Source organism: Rissa tridactyla, chromosome 8, assembly GCF_028500815.1.
Source record: "Rissa tridactyla isolate bRisTri1 chromosome 8, bRisTri1.patW.cur.20221130, whole genome shotgun sequence".
Taxonomy (NCBI): Eukaryota; Metazoa; Chordata; class Aves; order Charadriiformes; family Laridae; genus Rissa; species Rissa tridactyla.
Window position 1 is genome coordinate 29023570 of NC_071473.1, and position 17946 is coordinate 29041515.

The 17946-nt window shown below is 36.7% G+C and overlaps 2 protein-coding genes across 2 annotated transcripts in view; one reads left to right on the forward strand and one right to left on the reverse strand.

Annotated features, from left to right (window-relative positions):
• CDC73 (cell division cycle 73) overlaps nucleotides 1-17946 on the forward strand; it is a 109667-nt gene that overhangs the window by 55740 nt on the left and 35981 nt on the right. The gene's annotated exons all lie outside the window — the stretch shown is intronic.
• On the reverse strand, nucleotides 2778-11021 carry B3GALT2 (beta-1,3-galactosyltransferase 2). The gene is made up of 2 exons (XM_054210501.1): nucleotides 10463-11021; nucleotides 2778-5566 (listed from the first exon to the last, which is right to left on the reverse strand). Exon 2 carries the CDS (start codon nucleotides 5427-5429, stop codon nucleotides 4161-4163), a length of 1269 nt encoding a protein of 422 aa, XP_054066476.1. The 5' UTR covers nucleotides 5430-5566; nucleotides 10463-11021; the 3' UTR covers nucleotides 2778-4160.

Sequence of the window (17946 nt, forward strand, 5' to 3'; positions counted from 1 at the left end):
CTTGCTAATAGCGCAAATGTTAAGAAATAGTAGCTTCTATATTAGCATCTTCCCTTTCATCTCCTTCTATAGGAAGTCTTCACACATTTCAATGACTGTTCGTTCAAGAGATAAGATTTTATTGCACTGTGGGATTATGTAGTTATTTTAGATTGAAGTACGATTGGGATTGTGTTAATGTAACAAGAAAACTAGCAGAATGGGGAAGCAGTCTAAAGTAGTGGCTTTTAGGTGCTTCCTTCCCCTCCAGTGCCTGATTAAGCATGTATTTTGAGACAGTGCATATCTTAACATGTTAATATATTCTGAAAATATTTTGTAAATATGGAATGACACATTTTATATTACTGCATTGCAAAGAAAAGCAAACTTTAAATTGCTATTCCAGTAAGGCTAACCTGAAAGCCAGTCTGTTTCATCTCTCTTAGATCACTGCCATCATATAATTTTAAATTTATAGGACATACTAATAATTTATAACATTTAAGTGAAGATCTTAATGGACACTGAATTTTCCCTCAGATCAGCCATTGAGTCTTGGAAGTACCTTTGTCTGTATTTTTTTTTTTTTTCCAGACTGTAGCAGATCATGAACTTTACCCATGAGAAATCTGCCAATGGCTGGGGATAGGATCAGTTGTATTACACCAAAACCTGTAGTTGTGCATTTTCCATGCTCAAATCTATTGATGTGTGATCTGCAAATAACCCACATCTCTGATTAATTGGAGATGTGAAAGGAACAGTTCTGTTGTTGGTGAATAACAATTTTTTGTGGGACTTAATTTTTGTCATCTAGTATCAATGTGTAAATTTCTATTTAGTTGAAAGTTTAGTTGAAAAAATATAGAATTCCAGTCTCTGTTTTTGTTACCAGGCTTCACTTTTCTAAGATTTTTTTTTTTGTCATAATGATGGTACTGATGATGTTGCATACTTTTTTCCTATAATAAATTTTGAGTCGTCATGACTTTGTTTTCAACCTGAAGCAGACACAGAGAAGTAAAAACACTTAAAGCAAATATTATGCAAACTTATATACCTCTATGAGTGAAGTAGTTAATCCTGTCTTTTTTTTTTTTTTACTGCACTGCAGACATGTTAGACTTTTACATACAAGCTTGTATCCTGTTGCTAATGAAAATGCATTTTTTTTGTCTTGCTTTATGGGGAAAGGAAGTGAGAGAACCTGTTAAGATTTTAATGATATAAATAGTTATTGCACTATTTTGAACATGAACTGTTTTTATATTCTAGTAGAGTAAATAGCTTGAACACAAGCTAGAAAACAGTAAAAACATTCAGAGAATGGAATGTAGATCTTTCATTCCATAACTGCATATTTCATTATACAAACTGTCCCTACTGCTTCTGAAAGCTTTGTAACAAACTGTGCAAAAAAACAGTACTTGGATACAAATGATTTAAGTAACCTTTGGCTGTCTTGATAATGATTCAAATATATTTATACAGTAGTTTGAACTTATACCCAAACTTTATTATGATTTCTTTAAAAATTATGTTGGACCCTTAAAAGGGCATTAAAAATGTTTTTTTTTGTTTAGTATCTTATACTCCTCACTAGTATTTTAACTAGAAAAAAGTTTGATATATTGAGCTCGTAGGCATTGTACTGTAATTCTGCCAAGCTCAGGCAGATTGGCATCATGCATGAGTTCCGAAGTGGAGTACCCAAGAGGTTGTTTGGCTGCCAAACTTTATGATTCAAGTGCCAAACTATTTAAGGTTTAGTTATTAACCTCTTGGACTATACCCAGAAGTCAGTAACAGCATTTTGGACTAGCCGGAGTTGGTAAAATCCAAGTAGAGTACATCACAGTCTAGCTTGAAAGTGCTGAAGGCAGGGAACAGTGTCCTGTTCCACAGGATGGACTGTGTTCTTGGCCAGCATTACTTGAGGAGAGGCTATTTATGGGATCGTACATCTTCCAGAACCAAATACCCTTGAGAGTAGCTGGCTTTCAACACTTACTCTGGTTGTCTAAAACTTGCACTGTTGTGTAAAGCTTGCATATAGTTAACTTAAGCCAGGTGGCTTTCAGCTGGGATATTAACTGGGGCCTGGAAGGAAGCAGGCAGATGGAGTGTGAAGAAAACTACAAATGCGTGTTGAAAGAACACTCCCAAAGACTTTTTCTAATGCAGCTTGCATCTCTGTTATATGAACGCCAATAGCCATCACCAAAACTAGGTAGATGCACTTTCAATCTAGTTGGAGCAATCTGTTCTGTAGAGAGGTGTTATTTTTACACACACTTACTTTCCCCAGAAACGGACATTTCTACAATTTGAGGTATTTTGAAAAATGCACAAAAGTGTTATTATCATATTTCAAATACAGCAGATGACAAAAATAGTGGAGGATCAAAAAAAAAAAAATAAATGGTGACAAGCAAATTCTCATCTTCAATAAAAGCTCCTAGTCCAGTGTGATACAGTCTGTTCATGCGTGTAAGATCCTGGATACAGCCAGTCTTAGGGCTGCTGAGAGTCCTCAATAATATGATTTGTCTTTTCATGATGAAGAAAAAAAACCTGCTGTGATCTCTGTATTGTGCATGGTATGAAAACTAGGCTTTAAGAAGTTGGGAACACTAAAAAAAGTTATGCTAAGGGTAATGTTAAAGCTAGAAATTTATTTCTTCCTGAGCAGCTTTCCCATAAAAAGTGAAGTCTGAAGACCATAAATATAATCAATTTTATTAAATAATAAAAGTACATCAAATATTTGTATTTTATCCAATTAAAAAGTCCCAGTCAAACAGAAAACTAATCACAGTTCCATCATTTGGTGCTAAATGAGAGGTGGGTATTGCTTACCCTGGCACTGTGACAAACAGTAATAACCTGAATCTGATACAACTCTGCTGCAACTTTGTTGGAAAATAAACTTTAAAAGTTCTGTTTGTTAAAAAAGTGGAAACCTGTAAATAGGGTTAACCTACTTCTCACAACTTATTTTCAGTGGTACGTGTTGTGGCTTTAATTTCTAAAAATGCGTAGATTTTGTTCTTGCCCATATTGCTATCTGGAACTCTCAATTTACCATGACCTAGTTTTCCCCACCTATAAAGTAAGGTGTGTGGCTTAGTTTTCTCCAGCAGACCTATTTTTCACTTGACTGATCCTTTTTCTTTTTGGCAGGCAGGAAAGAGCAAAATCAACAAAGATTTGGTTGGTTTTCTCCCTCTTTCCACAAAATGGGACATTTTTGAGACTACAGTGAAAGACTTGAAGTTCCATTTTGCATTTCTGATCAGCCTTTAAGTTATCTTGAAGTTACATGAGGAAATTACACAAATTAATTGAATCTGCTATTAAAGATGCCAAGATGAATGTTACTTGGCACCAGATTTTAGGAGCTCGCCCTATGACTTCTAGAGAGTGAAGTAACTTAGTTGGCATTTTGAGGAGAATCTAGTTGAATCCACAGTTGAATCTAGAACATCACTTGCATTTCCAAAAGTGATGTACAAAGCAGCAATCTTCTGAACTTTGATTTCGTTTATCCCTCCTTCCTAACCAAAATAAGCAACCTTCCCAAAACTGGACCTACTTTAAGAGAGTACTTAGTGTTTTAGGGTGAACTGGTAGCATCTTACTAAAAGTGACATTGGTAAATGTGTTGGACCTTAATGAAGCGTGTAACTTTAATGTGGTATTTGAAGGTAAAACTGATCTGCCCTTTGTGCATTTCCTTAGTTTCTCATTTTTCATTTTATAGCAATTCTAGATAACAAGAAATCATTACATTGGAGAGAACTAGAGCTATGAATGCATCTTTAAAACAAAGTTTTAGTGTGGAAAATATGCTCAATTATATTTTATTGGCACATAAATCAGCAATTGTACCACCAAAGTGTGCATGCTTATTATTGCACATTAACACAAAAATCCTTATATACCACCTTCTTTTTTCCTCAAATTTGCTGGGAAAACCTTTTGGTTATAGTTTCACAATATTCGTGTTATCGAGAGCTATACTTTTTTAACTTAAAAAAATAATTTTCAGACTCCACTATGTGATGGGGATCAACTAAAGGCTGTCCCATTAAGCTCATCCGTTTTCACTGTACATGCGTTCAGCGGTATTTACAAATTGCACATGGAGTACGTCTGGCAGAGGGAGCGTTGTCCTTCTAGTGCAGTTTACGATGGCGATACCTGCCTGCTTTTTCTTTCGCTGCATTGGCACAGGCATTGTGCTTATTTTGTTGTAAGTGGTTCCAGTATTTGATCAGTTCACTAGGTTGGAACTGATGGGAGGTAATTAGGTGGCTATATTTACAGCTGGAGTAAGAAACTCGCCAGTGATTGAAGACAAACTCATTGGGTGGAGGCATAGGGTCAATTCGTAGCTTGGCAAGACAGATCCCCACATACACATCCTCTAAATGTAAACGTCTGATGCTTAGGGAGACTTTAAATATTTTTTCTGCTAAATCTCCAGAAAAAACATAACCGGTTCCAGAGCAGAATACAGGGTAACGTTCACTTGGATACAAATCAGGTGGCATGTACCACTTGCTATCCTTGTTCCTATTAGGTGCATAACCTCTCATTAAATAACCTGTAAAATACTTGTGCCTCGGAGGAAGTTCTGGTTTCAGAAGCTTGTGTATTAAGTACTCAGTATTGACAAACATATCACTGTCAGTTTTCATAACGTATGGAACATGTGGACAGTAAGATGCAACCCAGTTCATTCCCATCAGAGTTTTAATGGTTAAATTATAGTAGGTGTCTAAGTATTCTTGTTGAATGATGTCATGGTACTGCCTGCTTTCCTCTAGTATGGTACGCTGAAGGTATCCATTTATCTTGATGCTTAACCCCAGCAAAAAAATACGAACAATTTGGATGCCAGGTGTCAGGCTTTCATTACCCCAGGTTTGTCGAATAGCTTGTCTAGCTTCCACCTGGCCCGGCTCTGCAGCTATGAGCAGTATTAGAAAAGGGGTCTTCTCCTGGCATTTCTCAGGCTCGTTGATGATGTATTTGAAATGATACGAAGCTGGATGTCCAGTACCTTTCTCATTGTAAATACTTCCATTGGCACTGAGTGTATTTTCCAAACCAGTTACTCCTTGTGGTGACAGATCCGTGTTGTTGGAGTTGGTGACTGTTAGAGGCCTGAGCGTCTGAGGTACGGTGTCTTTCCATGTGTTCCTTAGAGAGCTGTGGTTTGTCTCACTTTTTGTGGATCTAAATCCTCGTATAGTATAAGCCATGGGATTTTCTTTGAATCCAGCCCTGCCTGGCAGCCAGTCGTGATGATTGAAGAACAGAAACATAGCAAAAAGAAATACGAGAGAGACCAGGCCAATGAGATGGGTGCGAAACAGAGACCTTTTGGTATTCCAGGTCATCTTTGCAAAGCAGCAGTGTCGTCTTCTCCACTGAAGCATGTTGTAAGAATCCAATGATGGGGGTATGAGACAATGGCCAAGCAAAATGCTTTTTTGATCTTTTTTGAATCTGCTGCTATTCTTTGGTATTCATTTTCTTTTGTTCATGTCGAGTAATTGTCTCCAAATGGCTCACTCTGCAAAGATTTAGAAAAAGAAAATCAGAAATCTTTAATTTTACATGCTTATAATATAAAAGGTTACAATGAGAAAGTAGATGTAAACATAAAATTGACTTCAGGTTTTGTTTTTTTGGTTTTTTTTTTTTTTTTGAAAAATCCAGCCCATGTTAATATGAACAAAGTTTGATAATTTTTTTTTTTCATGCTAAAAAACAACCTTGTTTTATGATTAAAGTTGACTTGGTTTGTTAGCTTTTAAGAATGCTTTTTTCATGGTAAAAGTTTTGACAAACATCCTGGGTACCAAAGATAAAAAGAAAAAATAATAAATTAATCATGTTAGCAGGAAAAATTGTGAAGTAGACATAAATAGCTTCATGTATCCCGACTGTGAAATCCTTGTACAGTGTTTGAGAAGGACTGAATGAAAAGGCCTTGATACCAGATGGAAGGTTTATTGGCATTAATTAAAATTGATTTGACGTGCAGAGGCTAGTACGGCTCACAGTTTAAAAACCTTTTTTGTAAAATGGTCATGTATTGGTGGTGGGACAGACGGCGCAAGGTTGATTATGGCAGAGTTGTGTTAGTCACAGTACACTGCTTGGCGTGTTTCCACCGGCCCCGACTGTGTTCAGAAAGTCAATGAGAAGATGCACCTGTCAAAATTAATTTTCAGGGTCCAGTAACCTCACTGCACAGCCCTCGGATGGGAACGCATTTTCGGTCACCTTTCAGGCACCTTTAACCTTCTACTCCACATTGAAGGAAAATATTGAATGGGACGCTTGACTGTTGTGCCAGGCTCATATGCAGTTGATGTAGAATTAAGCTGTTGATTTTTTTAGTAGGCAGAGATCTTAGGTGAACATTCATATCTACTGGAAGGAAAATTGTACAGCACTAAGTTACTGGCAGACTATCTGAGGAACATGATTTTTGGTTTTTTCTTTAAAAATTTATATGTAACTACTATAATTCTGGTATCGTACAGAAATTCCAAGTATTGTTACCAGCAGCTGTAACTGTAGGAAAAGGTGCCAAAGTAGTCTGTGCTTCATTTTCTCTTAAATTTTTTTCATATTCAAGAGCAGAGTCAATATGGCAGCTTCATGATGCTGCATATTAAAAGCTGATCATATCATCTCGTAAATGAACCTTTCACTGCACAGTAGCAATTCGTTTGTGATTTTCAATTTGCTCTAATTTATTTCCGAGCCCTAGGGTTTTGTCTAGGAGAAAGGATGACACTTGAACAAGAGTCCATAGAAAATGCTATTTCTAATATAAATGTATAATTTATTAATTCCTTGACTATCTTCTAAAACCAATATTTGGATTAATTTCTGCATTTAAAAACTAAGTGACATGTTATATGGGAAATTACAGGATTTTACATTGTAAGGAAGTAATTTAAGATGAGATGGCAGTTGAATAATATATCATTAAATCGTATGTGTGTGACAACATTCAATTTGCAAAGGAAAATTTGTATTTCAAAAGGGTAGGGAGAGACGCATAACTGGGCTTTATTTTAATTACTGTATGTCAGTTTATGTATAAACAAAATAACGGGTGTGCGGAAGGGGCCTCATGCACAAGATTTGGAAGCAAGGGGGAAGCGGTATTGCGCCGAGTCGGAGTTGTCTCTCTTGCTGGCCGCCGCTAGGAGGAGCAAGTAAGCGGGGATTGTAACTGTGCCTTGCAACAACCTACACGTATCTTAAGAGGCGACACGGCTCCTCCGTTCTCTTTCTGAAATAGCAAAATATTTACCTTGTGACCTATTAAGCTCTTTTCTGTCGTTCTGCTGTTACACAGCCTTCATAAATTTTGTTCTCAAGCTCCCTGAAAGTATTTCTGATTTTTATTTTTTTTTTTTTTAAACTGCTTGGGAATGATGCCACTTACTGAAGACTGAGCTATCTTTATAAAAATTATTTTTCCAGTCTACAGCTGTTAAACACGTGTGTCTAAAGTATGTAGCCTGAGAATTAACACACTACTAAATTCCACACTACTCTTTTTATGCAGCTTTAATTCAGACATTATCCTTAAGTAAAAGAAAATAAGCCCCCAATGTAGAAGACTTATGCTTATCTGACTGCTTGCACCTGCTTTTGCCTGCTTAGAAACTAAAAGCCTGCCTTCAGAACTAATAATTTTTAGTTTCTTTGCAGTGTGCAGTGAGTTTTAAATGAACAGTCAGCTATTTGGGAAGAATATCTCTGCATAAGCAAACATAAATGTCACCCTAGATCTCAGGGAAATTAATTGTTTGATACCAGTTTGGAGGGCAACAGTGGGAATATTTGATTAATTATCATTCCATTGCATGTGTACGCAGTTCAGGAAGAAAGTCAAAACCAGTATTTCACGAATGTGGAGTAGTAGGAATAGTAGAATTCAGATTAATTTTGTCACAGCGAATTGTTCCACTTCTAAAACTGCAGTTATTAGATGCAAATACTTCAGCAAATCTGCACTGCACTATTAATCTGCGTTTATTTTTTAACTGAGGTAGTGTTTTGTTGTGCACCTATTTTCATATGGTAATAGGTGAAAGTGAGAATCTTATGTAAATATTTGTGTAAACTGAAAACTGTTTCAGGTGCTGTTTTTGCATGATACACTGAGAAAGTGTCCCAGAAAAGGCAGTTGTAATGGCTGAAACCTTTTTTTTTTTTTTTTTTTCTTTAAGGCTGCTCACATTGTGCACATTAAAATAAGTTTTACAGTGAGGGATGGAACTGGAGTCATAAGTGACTTAGAGTAATTTCCAACGTATTTCCTTGGTTTTTCTTTAAGGTGGGAGTTTCCTAGAAAATCTTCGATCTCTGTTTGCCCTTTAAAAAGGCATTGTATGGATAGGGGAAGGACCCACATCTGTTTCACAGCTTCATAAAACTGTTGACTTCAAAAAACAAGTCTCTTTTTCTTTGTAATTCAGGTGTAAAGCATTTCAAAATATACAGCGGGTATTAAGCATTTGAAATACGGCGATAGCAATTGCTCCTTTAAAAAAATACTATATGCTAGAATGCATTGTTTAAAAGTAATGTAAGCAGCTATCAATATGTATTAAAGCAACATCAAATAGTGTCATAAGAATACTGTTTTTCTCTCACTTTTTAATTAGGGTTAGAGTGCTATGCTTTTGTCCAAATACTTAAAATTTCATTTCACAGAAGCTTGTGAACAGGTACCAACCATTGGCAGCAGATAAAAACCCCTAAGTATAGCAAGAGGTCTCTATACAATCACCTTGTCCTCTGAAAGTGTGTTGTTGCATGTAGCTCTGTATTTTGAAGATATGATTTATAGTATTTCTGCTTCATTTTTTGGCACTTGACTGTGCAGTCACTGATGCATTATCAAATGCCAAATATATAAACTGTGAATGCCTCTTGAATTTTTATTTGTGGTCTGTGCTCTGCTGGTGTTTTGGTTCCTTGTACTTTCAGTTCTGCTCTATAATTATAGCTTTACAAATTGAAGCATTCGACTTCCTATTCATACGTCCTGGATTTTCATATTTTGATTAGCTGTGTGGGCAAACTCTTTAATTAGAGGGAAGAGTTCAGAAGGCAGCCCGAGTCTGTATTCTGATAAACAGCAGCAGCGGTTGCATATTAGGCCTCACCTAAAGTGCCTGAGCTCCCTTACAAACTGCGTTAATCTTTTGCACAAAACACTGCTTGGGATGAGGTTTGATGTGCAGGTTTTTAAATGTCAGATATGAAAGTCACAGCGCTAGCTAGGCATGCTTCTCCAAGAGTATTGCCCAAGGGTAGAATTTTTTGTTTTAAAAGTTCTGGAAGGAGACTTTACCTTCTAAATGTCTTAAAAGTGGTCTGAAACCAGTGACTGTTGTATGCTGCGTCCTTAGGTTTGTTAACTCTTTGCAGTTGCAGTTGCTTTATTGCGTGTTAGCATTGCCTTGGGCAAAGAAAGCACATTTATATTGACATTTAATGATTTATTATAGCTTACTGGTAGATTCTGCAGATAAGCACTTTCTTTCTGTGGTGTATTAAATTGCTATAGATTTAGGTCTTAAATTTGTACTGTAAATATTCATCTTGTTTGTTTGCCACTAGTGATGAAGTACTTAAATTTCAGCAATAAATAGAAATGAATGGCAATTAGATGGAATGTCGTTTTACAATCAAAGTTAAACAGTCAGTGTTTTCATATTAAACAAAAATTGTAATGATGGCACGAGATAAGTTACATGCTCACCATTTTGAGTGTATATTGTTTGAAGGTTTCCTTTTGGGATGTCAGGGGAGCCTGATGTTACTTGTAAAATGTGGTGCCTGATTGCACTGCTGATAGTTTAAATCATGTCCAATCTTTTGCACGCTCCCAGTATATGCTTGGCTGGTATTCGCCTGATGACATTTTGCTTATGTTGTGGGGGGAAAATGCAAGTGTAAAAAGGTCTGAAGGTACTTTTAAGATAGCGTAATTTGACCGTGTGGTCTGTTTTGATGGTTCAGTGCTCTCAGTGTGTCACATCATGTCCATTTTACCGGTGCTTTAAGATTACTTCAGATAAGGATTAATTCTGACCTAGTTTGAGAGGATTTCTAGCTGGTTTTTCTATATTAGAGGGGCTTGGGTTTTTAATTTCTCAGTTAAAAGCAATCATTACAGTAGCAACATTATCCCTTTAATCCCTCCTCTCCAGCTACACCAGCCTTGTGCAGACTGAAAGCAAATGCATTTAGTAAGTGTAAGGCAGTGACATTGTGCTGTGGGAGAGGAAAACCTGCTGGTGGAATTCTTTCTCCCTGTTCAGAGACATGTTATCTCAGGGCTCTGCAAATTAGGAACGATCGTTATCTGTAATGGCTGAAAAGGTAACAGACAAATCAAATGAATATCACACACAAGGATTTGACATACCTTCCTTGGTCAGGCCATTTATGGTGCGAGGATTATATCCACAGAAAATAGTTTTGGCACGCCATCACTTCAGCAAAAAAGATGCTATCGAACATGCGCACATCCCCCAACAGTCTGCTTCCTGCGATTGCTTTTCACGGTATCCAATCTGTCCATCTGTCTGCTCGTTGCTGTGTTACCTTCCTTGCTCATAAGTGTTGTCCTTGTCTCGGGGCTTTTTGTTCATCCTTCAAACAAAAGGACAGTAGTTCTCGTTTCTGTTCAGATCGGGGGCGGTCTGGCGTTCACGGACGATGTACTGGAGCTTTTACATCTGGTGTTTCCCTGGTCGGACAATGCAGTGCTGTGTTCTCTTCTCCCCAGTATCCATATTTCTAATGGTAATGTTAGCAGGGAGTGCTAGCGCGTAGTGGTTCGCTTGCCTTCAGTAATAGGATTTCCCTCTATTCCTTCATTGTTGCTAGGCAGTAATAGAAATGGGTTTGAGCTGCTTTAACCGAGGATTCTGGTCTATAAAATCCATTCCGTAGTTCTTCAGCTGCTGCACAGGCAGGCAGCAGTTTAAATGTGGACTTTGACAGATGCTGTCTTCTGACAGAGCAGAATTTAACGTCACTGCTTGGCTGAATCCCACGTGATTGTTTGCATTCATTTTGACTAAATGCAAAGGCAGCCAGAAAGCTTTACAGGCTCTTGCTCCTATTTGATAAATGATACATAGTCAGTTCAAGCATAATGATAGGTGAATAGTATAAAAATTGTATGATTATTAAATGAGTGATTGAGGGGTTTTACAAACTGTTTTCACTTTTCCTTGACACTGTAACTTATGATTCTCCAGGGGATTTTTAATGCTAGACATTCTATTCCCGTATTCCAAAAGCTGTTCTGCAGTGCAAAGGAATTATAGGCATTTAAATACCGAAGCTTGATTTAACCCATTTGGCTCTCTTTGACTGTAAATCTTTTTTGCCTTCGTGCCTAAGAAAAAATAAAAATGTACTTTGCTCATACTTCCTTTACACATGCTTACTCTATAAAAGCTGCCTATTGTAATTTTAGGTTAGTCAATTAAACTAGACGACACTAATGTATAAGCACATGCTGTTAAGCTGCCTTTCTGCTGTTAATGGCTTTCTTCCTTGGTAAAGGTCGAAGTCTGATATTGCAGAATTGGGGGCACTTGATTTCAATTATTGATGGATCTGAAATGTCTTTTGTCTGTTACAGACATACCTGTGTTATAGAATTTGCCTTTCTGGTCCTAATGAAACTTGTGTTCCTTTCATTTCTGTGCTTTTAATGACTGACCCTTCTATGCCGAAGCATCTTATTATATTTAATATATGTTATAAATAAAATATCACAATAGCTCAGAAAATAGGAAGCTAGCAGCATATTTACCCAAGTATTTATTAGCCACTCTGTGTGTCCAATCTATTTTGAAAAGTTAATGACTAGTTCTTTAGACTGTTGGTGGTTGTGAGGGTTTTTTTTTGTGGTGTGGTTTTTTGGTTTTTTTTAAATAGCTGAAGGATAAAGAAAATAAATTGCTCTATCATATGGTATCTCCAAGTAGTAGGATTGGGGGTAGGTACATCCTTTACTGGCAAATAAGGCTTCCCCGGGCAGTCAATGTGGTTTACTATTCTAGGTACGTATTCTGATAATTTAGTAGAAACATAATCAGATTTATATCCTCCTAATGAAATCATCTGTGTACACTAACTTTCTCTGCTAATTTAGTCTTGTTTTTAATGTATGCATTTCCTATCCTGATGACAATTTCCATAAATCCTGTGATCCTATCTGTGGACATTTTAGGAGCATGGGCATATTCCCTAAATATTAATTATAAATATAACATGCATATCAATAGAGACTTGTATCTCCTACACTCTAAAAAATGTTGTATTTAAATAAAGGGGCGGGGGGGTGTCAGCGGGATGGTGGAGTGAGAGAGGAGACACCTGTATCCAGCACCATTACTGTTCTGGGACAATTTATGAATAATTGAGAATCAGCCCTTTGAAAGGTTGCATACGTGCTCAGGCTACTCAATTTTCCACTTAAACACGTAAAGCTTTCTTATCCTTACCCTATATAATATACGGAACTTTATATAATCTGTTGCTGTATGTACAGAAATATGTGACAGAGTTTGACTAGGAATATTGTCAATTTGCTGCATTCTGAGCTATGAGTAGGATATCAAGTGATATATGTAGTTAATTTACCCATGTTAATTTACAAAGAAGCAAGTAATGGGGTTTTTTAATATCAGCATGTAAATTTGCCTCCGATTTTTGAATTTTCAGATAAGACACATAGCATTGTACTTGGGAAACAAGTCCAAATCTCAACAGAATGGTTATTAAAATCCATAGTGTTTCCACTTAATTTGTTCACTACTGCTTCACTATACCTGAAGTGTATCGCCTAAGGTTTGTAAGTTTTATGTAGTGTGTTTACATATTGGGGTGGGCAGAGCTGGTTTTGTTTTTCCATAAATGCTCATTATTAATTATTAAAGATACCAAAATCCCAAGGGCCATTTTTTCTAAATGGAATCTGTTTTAAAGTAAATTTAGAAGGGAACAGACATCAGCTTTGGCTTTTAATTATGTGACAACATCACTTGTATGCAGCTGGTAAAGTTCAGGCAGAATCGTTGCCTGTTGATATGTGTAGAACATGTTGTCTTGCTATATGAATAAATTGAATACTGAATTCTTAAATCTTAATGAACAATTTCTTTTATTCACTTATTCTTTGCTTTTAAAGGATGAACAGATCTTTGCTCATCTTACAAAAAGTAAGGAAAAGCTTGTATTTTTCTGCAGCTTTCTATCTGGCTGTGATTGATGCATGTTTTGAGGGTCGAAGTTTCAGGTAGATATTCCTTTTCTTTTATAGCATTTTTTTCTTTACTATTTTTATATGATACTGTATGTTTCTGGGTGTTTCAGGAGGGCAGAGCTTGCTTTGTACTGGAAATATGACCTGGACGTTTGAGTAATCTTGCTGGGCTGGAGGTTGGAATGAGCTTTATTTCGGCTAAATCTCACCGTGAAGGGTCAGTGGACTGCTTGTTCTTGATCCAAGGAGTAGTATGTTCTGTAATGTTACTATGGTTACATCTTAAATTAGAAGCTGCAACGTTAGTGTTTGAAATGCTGCCATCTATTAAGACTAAGAAGGAGTTACTCTGATGTGAAGATGTGCAGCGTGTGTGTAAGGAACGCTACAGAGTTACTGTGTGGCCAGGGAAAGCCTGACGGTTTAGAGAGTTCTGCAAAGCTAGAAGCAGATGCAAGGAGTAAGACATCTACTTAAAATAACCTGTGCACATGGCAACTGTGAACTATGCAAAATGTACTTATGTGTACAAGTGTGTACTTATGTGTGTAAGTTTGGAATATTTTCTTCAAAAAACTTAAACTTCCTGCATGTTGTTTTTAGAGGTTATCAGTAGAATCTTGTCTAACTGGTTTTAAAATAAATCAGACCCTAAGGATGGGCCATTAAATAAAGTTCTCTCTTGACAGCATTAACAGAAGTTTCTCAAATCAATTCAGAGTGGTTGCGATAGTCAGTTGTGTATTGCTTGGTAATTTTCTGCCTGGTGGCCACGAGTCCCATGAAAGTTAAACTAAACACATACATCATAGCTGACCTGTCAACTGAATGTTCCTATGTGGACCGTGCTTTCTGGATACTTCATGAATACTTTGCAAAGATTATTCCGTTTTATCATAGTAAAATGTGGTATTATTTCAGCTGTAATGTGTTGAAAACCTCTCAAGTTGACAGTTCAAAATGATTAGTGGCAACATTTTCAAGGTTGGTTATTTGCTTTTGAACTTTATTCTGGAAATGTGTTAATACAAAATGTCATAAATGCTTAGTTGCAATTTTCATTGTTACGAATTATTATGTACGTGGCCAGTGGCCATTCTGCTCTTCTGCTATTAGTCATTTAGAGTGAAGAGGACAGGGCTGTAGAATATTTGTAATTTGCTTGGCTACTTTGTGATCTCTACATGTTTCTTAACTATCACAAGTGTGTTTTTAACTCTATGAAAAACAGCAATCTAGAAATGACCACAAGTGTCAGTATTGCCTGCCTTATTTTCCTTAGCAGATTTTCACCATTGCTTAGCTAGTTGAGGAACCCAGTTTACACCTGCTACATTTTTTTTTATAAATGATCAGGACTTTGCACCCTATTCTAATCATACCCAAGCCATAAACTTAGTGATTTCATTCATCTTTGAGTGTCTTAAACAGAAATACAGCGATATAGATCATTCTGAAATGGTGACAGAACACTAGAAAAGGTTTCCAGTTATTGTGAAATGTGTATATTTTTGTTTGCTAATGATAGTTGATAATTGGGTATCATTCAGTAAGGAATATAAGCACATCCCCTAACTTTGCAAAGTTGTGAGAGGGAGAAAAGACTGAATGATCTCTTCAAGTCAGGAGGGTGCTTCTTATTTTGTCTGCCTTGGGAAATATTTCAAGGGGGTGTTTCATAATTCCGACGCTTGTATTTTTTTATTAAGTAAACTGACATTCTAGGTATCCAACTGGGATTCAGTCCATTCTCCTACCACAGCCTCCTATGAGGAAGACAGGTTTGAAGTGCTTCAAAAGTCACTTGAAAAGACAAAATAAAAATGGTTTTAGTCTACTTTATTTCTGTTCTGGTTTTGCCTTCTGCAAATTTTGCATATTGGATGCAGTTGGATGTCCAGACACGTTTCTTCCCTCAGTAATGTGTTGTTTGCTTTATCACATCTTCTTTTCTGTATTCTGATTTTTCATGTCTTCCCCAAGGCTTTGCATCCAATTATTGCTGATCTCAAGTGCTAAATGCAGATTATTTTTTTCCAGGGGATGGACAACATAATTTCATTTGTATTGTGCAGTATTTTTGGTTGCGTGGTTCTCCCCTGATGAAGTGACGATCCACTGCCAGCAGTAATATTTTCTGCCTGTCACAAGTATTCCTTTTGCATTCTGCGAAGAGTGGGGACTTTATGAAGCTTTGATTCAGCACAGCAGGGGAGGGAAGGCCAAGCGGCAGAAGCACCAAACGTTCACGGGCAGTTTAAAGAACAACTGTGGAAAATAGTCTCTTGTTTTTCCCCTTACCTTATGACTTGTTTCATTCCACCTGCCTGCATTATATGATCAAAGTTACCCCTAACACCCACCCTCACAGCCCTAGCATGAAAATTTTAAATGAAAACTTAAATGCTTATGGAAAGTGAGACTTTGGGGAAGAACTGCTACTAGGTATCAAATCTCTTTAAGTAGGAAAGTGGCATCCTGTGGGAGTTAATGGGCCACCAGCTCTTCTGCCTAAGCGGAAAAATGTGTTGTTCCAGCTGTTATCACCTTCCAACCCCTTCTCTCTGTCCAATTCCTTCCCGCAGCAGGCACAGAAAGACCCTTTTCCCTTAGGCTATCTTCAGGCATCCAGCACTTATCCCAATGGTTAGAGGAGTCTTGGCCCATCAGGTTCATCACCAGGATGCAGACCACCTGCCTTGCAAGTCTTCCTTGGACTGATGGATGGGCTATGTAAATTTTTATTTTTAAAAGATTTTTTTTGGGAGGAGGCTGATTAAGAGATTAGCAGCTCCAACTGTTCATCTGTTGGCTAATTTTTTTCCCCTGTATATATGATTTGTATGTGAATCTGGAGGCATTTTGTCATCCTCAAAAATTCCTAGTTTTGAAGTTGAAATTGGTGATGCAGATGTTCAGTTAATGTTAAATAATGTGAAATTGAAGAGCTGGACTTTCAGAACTGTCAGAATTTCATGTGTCTTGGGGTTGAGACCTGTATTTACTCTTTCCATCTGTCACATTTCCTCAGTAGCTTTAGAACATTAATTCCTCCAGCTCCATCCTGTAGGTATCCTCATTTACAGCTAATTCAGTGGGACACAGAGGGTTTACAACAGAAATAACAAAGGTTTAGTGAGTGTCTTAAATGCCTGAAGCCTTTTCTTCAAGCACAGGTGCTTAAACAAAAAAAAAAAAAAAAAAAAAAAAACAAAAACACCAAAACAAACAAACAAAAAAAACAAAATCTGTGGAAAAATCCTTTCTCCAGTGATCCAAGAGGTCCTATCTCTAATAGATCTAAGCAATATTTTTTGATATCCAACAGAAAACTTGGATTAGAAAATGGAGAATAAGTTCCCTTTTAAGATCAGTTCCCTACCGCCCTTTCTTTGACCTGTTGGGGAAACTAAAATTACTCAAAACACCCTGCACACCACCTAGTTTGGTAAAACTACTTCAGCTTGGCCAACCAGTATCATGTATCTGTTTTTTTCCTAATGTTGTTCCATGTTAATGATTCCCTTAACTTGAAGTAGTTTCCAGTCAGTGTGTATTAATGAAAAGCTGATTTATTATTTTTTTTTAATATGTGCTGAGTTTTATCATGTAGTGTGCTTAATATCATCAAACCAATTGTTTCAAAGTTAATTCTTTTTTGTGGCAAAAATCCTTTGGAAGTAAATACTCATTTGTATATGCTTCTCATGAACAAAGAAATCAAGTTACTATACAAAATGACTTTGCATCCCCCTAGTTGCCAGTCTGTCGTGCAGACTTTCTCTTTCCACTTTAGAAATTCACATTAAACTTAAATGATAGCATCCCTTTAGTGACTTCTAAGGAAAAGGAAACTATACTGTGGAAATCATGCTTTTTGTCTGAATAACAATGTTCATAATGCCTTCTGTAATCTGTAAGTTTCTAGATTAATTTCATGGTCCTGAGGATATTTTTCACGTAAATTGCTAATGTAGAGTCAGAGTCACCAGGACTCCTAGTCCTTAAATACATGATTTAGAGGAAATCCTTAAAGCTCAGTTTGTATTATGTTAATTGATAGAGAATATTGGTTCAGAACTAGAGAATTTTTATTGTTCTTTGCTATCGTAAACTATATTTCAAATTTAAATTCCAGATGTTTTATTTTCTGTAACTTGGTGGCTTCTAACAAGAAGAAATCAGAGATAGCTCTCTTGCATCTCATCCATCTTGGCATAATAATAAAAATCATTAGCGCAATACTGTAGGGAAGTGTGTGTCTAACAGAAAAAAATACTGGATATATTTAATATAATAATGCTGAATTCATAACATTCAGCTGAAAATTAAATATTATATCTCTATTACAGATACAGAAAAATATATATCCTTGTAACTCTTAATCAGCATCTGCAAAGCTTTCTATCGCTGATCCATTTTACTAAAGTAGAGTAAACTTATAGGGAGCATCTGTCATCTAAAAAAACACCCCACAACAAAATCTCTTAAGAACACACAAAAAAACCAAACCCTGTCATCTTCTTAATAACCCCACAAATCTCATGACCTTGGATGAAGGGTTGCATGTTGCAGATTCTTTTAACTCTCTTTTCAAGGATTTGCATAACTAAGCATTCAGACTT

Excerpts from the sequence above, each read along its gene's own strand:
- B3GALT2 (XM_054210501.1), bottom strand. The coding sequence starts at position 5,429 with ATGCTTCAGTGGAGAAGACGACACTGCTGCTTTGCAAAGATGACCTGG.